The sequence below is a fragment of the Ochotona princeps genome, chromosome 2 (genome assembly GCF_030435755.1).
Source record: "Ochotona princeps isolate mOchPri1 chromosome 2, mOchPri1.hap1, whole genome shotgun sequence".
Taxonomy (NCBI): domain Eukaryota; kingdom Metazoa; phylum Chordata; class Mammalia; order Lagomorpha; family Ochotonidae; genus Ochotona; species Ochotona princeps.
The window spans coordinates 107552386-107561024 of record NC_080833.1 but is presented as its reverse complement, the minus strand read 5'-3'; the positions used below and the strand labels follow the sequence as shown (position 1 = coordinate 107561024).

The window sequence follows — 8639 nt, the reverse complement described above, 5'->3', positions numbered from 1 at the left end:
TGACATCACTGCTAATTGGACAATGAGCTATTAAAAAGATACTTTAATTGAAACCTGAGTTCTTTAAGTGTTTTGTATTACTCTCCAAAATTTATTACTCCACACTAATTATTTATTCAGCTCAATGTTTCCTAGCAAGTAGCCCAAACACCCTAGATTTGGAAGAAACCCAATACCAAGGAATAGATTGTAAGGATAAAAGAAAAAGAGAGGAAGAACTTCCATGATTAATTGCTTATTTAAAAGTAACAATTTGTTATTTTTAAAATTATTTCTTCACTTAATTTTAGTTGTGTTTATCATTTGTCCTTAGAATTAAGTCCTCAGCTCTTGGACATATTCATAGAATGGAGTACTACTAACAAATCTTTACTTTCCCCTTCACAATAACTTCCCCCTCTTCTCTGATAACGATAGCCACCTTGTCTGTTGTCCTCATTGCAAACTGACACTTTATTGATAGTATGGGATTTAGATTGTTCAAAAGGTATGATTTATTCAAAGCCACGTCCTGAAGACCACTCTACTTCTCTATAATTGCGTTTTGGTTGCCCTTCACTACAGTTTGAGTGTCTACATCTAGATTGCCATCTTCCTTGTGAGCCGGACATATATTGTTGAGAGCTAGAACACTGACTGGATCCAGAAATATACTGTCCTGAGCTTGAGGGATATGAGCCAGATCCATATTGTCCGGCACTTGATGAGGGGCAAGAAGCAGATCCACATTGTTCAGAGCCATAACACTGTCCAGATCCAGAACTATACTGTCCTGAGCTTGAGGGATATGAACAGGGTACATATTGTTCAGAGCTAGAACACTGACCATAACCATAATTATGTTGCTCAGAGCTTGATGATGAACATGGGCCAGATCCATATTGCTCATAGTTAGGACACTGACCTGACCCAGATACATGTTGGCTATGGCTAGAATAATGACCTGAAAAAGATCCAGGTTGACCATAACCTGTAGACTGACCTGAACTAGTCCCCTGTTGATTGTGGCAGGAAGAATGACCTGATCCTGAACTACATCCACCATAACTAGGTTGTCCATAACTAGAAGACTGGCCAAAGCCAGATCCCTGTTGATTGGAATGAGAAGATTGTCCTGATCTGGATGCTTGTTGCCCATAACCAGAAGACTGACCTGTTCCTGACCTTTGTGGACTGAACCCAGAAGAATGTTGTGATTGAGACTCTTGTCGGTTGTGGCAAGAAGATTGATTGGAGCCAGATCCCAGCTGACCATAACCAGAGGATTGACCTAACTCAGATTGATTTTGCCCAAAGCCAGAAGAGTGACCCGAGCCAGACCCATGTTGGCTGTACCTTGAAGACTGACCTGAAATGGACCCTTGTTGACTATGGCTAGAAGACTGGCTTGAGCCAGATCTATGTCGGCCATACCGGGAAGACTGACCTGAAATGGACCCTTGTTGGCTGTGGCTAGAAGAGTGACCCGAGCCAGACCCATGTTGGCCATACCTGGAAGACTGGCCTAGACCTGACCCTTGTTGGCTGTGGCTAGAAGACTGGCTTGATCCGGACCCATGTTGGCCATACTGGGAAGACTGACCTGATCCGGAGCCAGACTGTCCTAAGCTGGATTCATGCTGGCTAAAACCAGAGGATTCTCTTGAGCCAGAACCATGTCTCCTGTGGCTGGAAAACTGGCCTGAAGCACACCCATGTTCACCATAGTTAGATGACTGATTGAAGCCAGACCCTTGCTGACCATAGTTGGAAGACTGTCCTGAACTGGACCCATGTTGGCCACAGCACGACTGTCCTGTTGTTGAACCATGTTGTCCATAACTGGAGGATTGGCTTAAACCAGATCCGTGTTGACTAGAGCCAGTAGATTGTCTTGATCTGGATGCTTGTTGCCCAAAGCCAGAGGACTGACCTGATTCATAGCCATGTTGTCTGTGGCTAGAAGACTGCCTGGAACTAGATCCATGTTGGCCATAACTAGAAGATTGACTTGACCCAGACCCATGCTGACCATAGCTGGAAGACTGTCCTGAGCTGGATCCATGTTGGCCACAGCACGACTGTCCTGATGTTGAACTGTGATGTCCATAACTGGATGATTGGCCTAAGCCAGATCCTTGTTGGTTAAAGCCAGATGACTGACCTGATCCTGACCTTTGTGGGCTGAACCCAGAAGATTGTTGTGATTGAGACTCCTGCCAGCTGTGGTTACTATACTGATTGGAGCCAGATCCCAGCTGACCATGGCCAGAGGATTGACCTAACCCAGACTGATTTTGCCCAAAGCCAGAAGAGTGACCCGAGCCAGACCCATGTTGGCCATATCTTGAAGACTGACCTAATCCTGACCCTTGTTGACTGTGGCTAGAGGATTGACTTGAGCCAGACCCATGTTGGCCATACTGGGAAGACTGACCTGATCCGGAGCCAGACTGTCCTAAGCTGGATTCATGCTGGCTAAAACCAGAGGATTCTCTTGAGCCAGAACCATGTCTCCTGTGGCTGGAAAACTGGCCTGAAGCACACCCATGTTCGCCATAGCTAGATGACTGATTGAAGCCAGACCCTTGCTGACCATAGTTGGAAGACTGTCCTGAACTGGACCCCTGTTGGCCACAGCACGACTGTCCTGTTGTTGAACCATGTTGTCCATAACTAGAAGACTGACTGAAGCCAGATCCTTGTTGCCCATAGCCAGAAGACTGACCTGATCCTGATCTTTGTGGGCTGAACCCAGAAGATTGTTGTGATTGAGACTCCTGCCAGCTGTGGTTGCTAGACTGATTGGAGCCAGATCCCAGCTGACCATGGCCAGAGGATTGACCTAAGCCGGATTGATTTTGCCCAAAGCCAGAAGAGTGACCCGAGCCAGACCCATGCTGGCCATACCTAGAAGACTGACCTAATCCTGACCCTTGTTGGCTATGGCTAGAGGATTGATTAGAGCCAAACCCTTGCTGACCATACCTGTCAGATTGACCTAAGCCAGATTCATGCTGGCTAAAACCAGAAGATTCTCTTGAGCCAGACACATGTCTACTGTGGTTTGAAAATTGGCCTGAAGCAGACCCATGTTGGTTGTAGCTGGGAGTCTCCCCTGAGCTAGATTCATGTTGGCCACAACATGATGACTGTCCTGATGTTGAACCATGTTGTCCATAACTAGAAGACTGACTGAAGCCAGATCCTTGTTGCCCATAACCAGAAGACTGACCTGATCCTGACCTTTGTGGACTGAACCCAGAAGAATGTTGTGATTGAGACTCCTGCCAGCTGTGGTTACTAGACTGATTGGAGCCAGATCCCAGCTGACCATGGCCAGAGGATTTGCCTAAACCAGATTGATTTTGCCCAAAGCCAGAAGAGTGACCCGAGCCAGACCCATGTTGGCTATACCTTGAAGACTGACCTAAACCTGACCCTTGTTGGCTATGGCTAGAAGATTGACTTGAGCCAGATCTATGTCGGCCATACCGGGAAGACTGACCTGAAATGGACCCTTGTTGGCTATGGCTAGAAGACTGGCTTGATCCAGACCCATGTCGGCCATACCTAGAAGACTGACCCAGACCTGACCCTTGTTGGCTGTGGCTAGAGGATTGACTTGAGCCAGATCTATGTTGGCCATACCGGGAAGGCTGACCTGAAATGGACCCTTGTTGACTATGGCTAGAAGACTGGCTTGAGCCAGACCCATGTTGGCCATACCTGGAAGATGTACCTAGACCTGACCCTTGTTGGCTGTGGCTAGAAGAGTGACCCGAGCCAGACCCATGTTGGCTGTACCTTGAAGACTGACCTAAACCTGACCCTTGTTGGCTATGGCTAGAAGATTGACTTGAGCCAGATCTATGTCGGCCATACCGGGAAGACTGACCTGAAATGGACCCTTGTTGGCTGTGGCTAGAAGAGTGACCCGAGCCAGACCCATGTTGGCCATACCGGGAAGACTGACCTGAAATGGACCCTTGTTGACTATGGCTAGAAGACTGGCTTGAGCCAGATCTATGTCGGCCATACCGGGAAGACTGACCTGAAATGGACCCTTGTTGGCTGTGGCTAGAAGAGTGACCCGAGCCAGACCCATGTTGGCCATACCTGGAAGACTGGCCTAGACCTGACCCTTGTTGGCTGTGGCTAGAAGACTGGCTTGATCCGGACCCATGTTGGCCATACTGGGAAGACTGACCTGATCCGGAGCCAGACTGTCCTAAGCTGGATTCATGCTGGCTAAAACCAGAGGATTCTCTTGAGCCAGAACCATGTCTCCTGTGGCTGGAAAACTGGCCTGAAGCACACCCATGTTCGCCATAGTTAGATGACTGATTGAAGCCAGACCCTTGCTGACCATAGTTGGAAGACTGTCCTGAACTGGACCCATGTTGGCCACAGCATGACTGTCCTGTTGTTGAACCATGTTGTCCATAACTGGAGGATTGGCTTAAACCAGATCCGTGTTGACTAGAGCCAGTAGATTGTCTTGATCTGGATGCTTGTTGCCCAAAGCCAGAGGACTGACCTGATTCATAGCCATGTTGTCTGTGGCTAGAAGACTGCCTGGAACTAGATCCATGTTGGCCATAACTAGAAGATTGACTTGACCCAGACCCATGCTGACCATAGCTGGAAGACTGTCCTGAGCTGGATCCATGTTGGCCACAGCACGACTGTCCTGATGTTGAACTGTGATGTCCATAACTGGATGATTGGCCTAAGCCAGATCCTTGTTGACCATAGCCTGAAGATTGTCCTGAGCTGGATCCATGTTGGCCATAACAGGATGACTGTCCTGATGTTGAGCTGTGTTGTCCATTACTTGTGGATTGGCCTAAGCCAGACCCACATTCTTCAAAAGTTGAGGATCCTCCTGACCCAGATCCGTGTTTTTGTTGTCTGCTGTTTCTGGATGTACCACTTGAGTTGGATTCCTGTGTTCTTTGAGTGGAAGACTGGCCTGAGTGTGACCTATGTTTTCCATAACCAGAGTGCTCACTTGAAGTAGAACAATATCCTTGTTCTTTACAGTGTCCAGATTGATAGGTAGTGTTTGTTTCATGCCTTCTATTTAGATAGTTCTGACCTGAACCAGATTCATGAGTGCAGCACGTGTGCCTCTCAGATTCATCTTGCTGTTGAGAGCCATGCTTGTTTTTCTCACTATTCTTGAAGTGGCCCAAGCTTGAATCTGTCCTTTCTTCAGAGCTTTGTCTATGTCCAGAGCTAGACAAGCCTCTTTGATGTCTCAGTTTTCTGGAGCTGGACCTCAGTTTGTTTCTGTTATTTCCTCTGGAGCCCCTGGAATAGGAGTCCTTCTCTCCTGCACTTGAACTTGAATATCTAGAAGAGGATTCTTGCTCATTTTCTTCTCTTTCTTCTGTTTCATTCTGTTCCTCTTGGTGCTGGTGACTATGATCTCTTTGCTTTGACCCTGAAGCTTGACAGTAATCCTTGCCAATGATTTTATTACAAGCATGAGCTAACCTGTATATCATCAGAAGATACTCAGTAAAACTCACTTTCTTGTTATGGTCTCGATCCAGACTTTGCATGATGACATCTACAGTATCTGGATCATCTGGATTCTGTATAAAAACAACGGTGAAAAGACAGGAGACCTTTGTCAGTCTGGACTACACACCCAGATAGTCAACTGAAGGATATAGTAATATGAATATTTGCCATTTTTAAGTGGAGGCCAATTGCATAGTTCTTTAGGCTGACTTGTCCTATCCTGAGCAGACAGAAAGGAATATGAACTTAATAATTTAGTGAGAAATAGCTATGAGCTATTTCTATGAGCAACTAAAGGTTAAAAGCAAATAAAGGGACTTTTTGGGAGGGTTGTAAAAATCTGAAGTACGAATTATTTAATTTGGTTGACTATATTAATTATGTATGACTTATTTATTTTTCTAGTGTAAGTAAGCAATTAATCAAAAAGCTTTATTTGAATCAGGCATCTTCCTTACATTGTATTTTATGATAGAGCAAAAAAGAGAACAAGTTTTGTTCATAACAAAATGAAATTGAAAGTTTATTGTATTAGAGACAAAATCATGATTTATTATGATAAAGTTTCTGTAAGTACATCAGAAAGGAATCACTGAGGATCAAAGAAGTGTTAATAAGAGGATGTGATTTCTTTTGAAGGATGGGTTAAGATTAGTGAAATGGAAGAATTAAGAAGGGAAATAGAATTGTTCCAGGAAGAGGAAATGATAGAAACAAAGGGCAAAAGTGAGAGAAGGCATGGCTTTTCCAAGGAACTGAAAGAAAGTCAGGATTGCTAGATTTAGAACCTAAGAAGTTAAGAGATTATTACTAGAAATATCATCAGGTGCCAGAAAATGATTTTAAGTCATTCTAAGAAACATTGAACTTCGGAACAGATGGAAGCTGTTAAAGGATTTTGAACATCTAATATTGAGATTGGAAGAAGGTGGTTGCTATTTTAAGAGTCAATTGATGAACTAGATGAAGATTGTGAGGTGGTGGTGCCTGCTGAGACAGAAGACATCAATAATGGCCCATGGTTTTGCCTTGGGCAAAAAGCAAAAAAAAGGTTTAGAGCAGAAGATGATGAGATTCATTCATGACTCTTAAGATATCCATAGGAATCTGAGTAGTATTCAGTTGGCAGTTGAATTTAAGGAATTGAAGCTAAAGAGCTAGATCAGTTCCCAAATCTTCTTTCCAAAGCCAACAATTTTAATTTGGTAACCACCTTCTTTTGTGATTTGGTGTGTGTGTTGGGGGGAGGGAGTAAGAGTCAATTTCCTGAATTCATAGGCCTTACAGTGCTGTAATCTCAGAAATGGGCACTTGTGGGGGATAGAATTCAGAATTGAAAAAAGACAAAAGGAAGAAGATGCATTTTATATAGTTTGTAATTTTTCTGAAGACCCTGTCATTTCTGTTCCATAGAATTGTTTCTATAGATAGGACATTTTAAAATCCGTGAATTCTTTTACTTAGTAGGATCATTTACCTTGATCATGTTATGGAAACTCTTGTGGGTTAGTTTTTTTTAAAAAAATTGTATTTAACAAGCCCCGTTCTATCTGACCAAGTAGGTAGAATTCTTCAGTGTGTTAGACATATACAACAAAAAGGTAGGCGGGGTAGAAAATAGAATTGCTATAGAATTAGTCCTGGTGCCAAGTTCTTACCTTCAGAATTTGGTGAAACTCATTTTCCAAAAGTTCTTTCAGCTCTGTCTTGTTCAACATGTCACACTCCCCTTTCTGGATGGCGTATTGGTAGAAAACATCGATGGTAGTGATAATACTTTGTAGGAGCTTAGACATCTTTTCACAAACTGAAGTTAACCTTGAAAGGGAGGAAAAGAGACCTGCCTCTGAATTTTTTTTCTTTCTTAAATACATGAATAGGTCCATCATTTGTGATAATTGTTCAGATTAATCAGCATGAGTAATTTTATCCTATTGTAATTGACCTATTCAAAGTTGAATGACTTGTTCAAGCCCTGTAGTAAGAGAGTGATGAAATTAGGAACAATGCATATTGCTAATTTCCATTCCTGAATAAACACAGAAGCAATCACTTTGTGTTTTGAGCTGCTGGTCTCTAACAAGGATGTTGTATTTAGGAGCCATGGAAATCTGGAGTGTGCCAGTCCTTTCATTTCCTCAATTCCTCCCAAGTTTTTTACAAATTCCATGGTGGAGGATAGTCTGTTACCTACATTGCATGTGTGACTCTAGCTAAGCAGCAGTAGTGACTAACCTGGACTTTCCAGACTTCTAGGCTTGAGAAAGTAGACAAAGTGAGTAAAATCAGCAATAAGCATAGATGATATAGAGCTGCGAGGCATCTGCTTTCACATTCAGTTTTTGTTTCCATTCTTCAGGCAGGGACTGACTCTCAGGTCATACAGGTCAAAAACCGAGACAAAAAACTCTGTACTTAAGGAGACAATCTGCCTAGTGGATCATTAGATTCCCATGAGTTTAAGGAAGAACCCTAAGGGAAGGAGGTACTATCCATAGTTCAACTGTTATTTCATTTTCTTTCTCAAGGTAATGATTATAATGAAATCCCCCAAAGTAGACTAAAAATAAGCCTGGTGTTAGTGCCTCTTTGCCTTAGGTCGCATCTTGGACCTTTCTCATTTCTCTCATTCAGTTCTCATGGAGTGGAGCTGAGCCCCAGTTTACTCACCTAGTTCACCAGAGGAACAGTACGGCAGTCTGAAGCAGCTTGCAGGGTGTTGCTAGTTGGGGAGAGTGGCCTTTTTATATAGAACGTAATGGTCTGTCTTAGGGAGGAGCTGCTTTTGTGGAGATGTCCCAATTCACTCCTAAACAAGTCCTGCTCCTTCTCCATCTCCACCTCCCAGGTGTTTACCTCCTCGCTTCCTCACATGTTCACCTGAGATTGCATTAGCAGTGCCCAAATCTGGGCTAGTATCAACCCCACCTGCCTGAGTCTCAGGGCATTTCACAGAGAGGCCTCTTGACATGCTGGACAAACTATCTTCTAGTACAATGTATTGGTAGTAAATTGTGTGGACTTTGATAGATATCAAATGAAATGTGTGCAGGTATGTATCATGACACAGATGTCAGAGAATTTTGATACTTAGTGTTTAGAAAGAACTTAAAAAACTATCTAGTCAA

At 43.7% G+C, this 8639-nt stretch overlaps 1 protein-coding gene across 1 annotated transcript; it reads right to left on the bottom strand.

Moving 5' to 3' along the window:
* Nucleotides 1–523: 523 nt before the first annotated feature.
* On the bottom strand, nucleotides 524–7307 carry HRNR (hornerin). Its single transcript, XM_058655699.1, has 4 exons — nucleotides 7170–7307; nucleotides 5081–5582; nucleotides 1253–4189; nucleotides 524–1173 (listed from the first exon to the last, which is right to left on the bottom strand). The coding sequence occupies exons 1-4, from the start codon at nucleotides 7305–7307 to the stop codon at nucleotides 524–526; spliced, it is 4227 nt and encodes a 1408-aa protein (XP_058511682.1).
* Between the last annotated feature and the right edge of the window lie 1332 nt (nucleotides 7308–8639).

Excerpts from the sequence above, each read along its gene's own strand:
- HRNR (XM_058655699.1), bottom strand. The coding sequence starts at position 7,307 with ATGTCTAAGCTCCTACAAAGTATTATCACTACCATCGATGTTTTCTAC. Across the intron at positions 5,583-7,169 it reads AGTTTCACCAAATTCTGAAG|AATCCAGATGATCCAGATAC; the intron begins GTAAGAACTTGG and ends GTTTTTATACAG. Across the intron at positions 4,190-5,080 it reads CACTCATGAATCTGGTTCAG|GTCAGTCTTCCCAGTATGGC; the intron begins GTCAGAACTATC and ends GCTCCGGATCAG.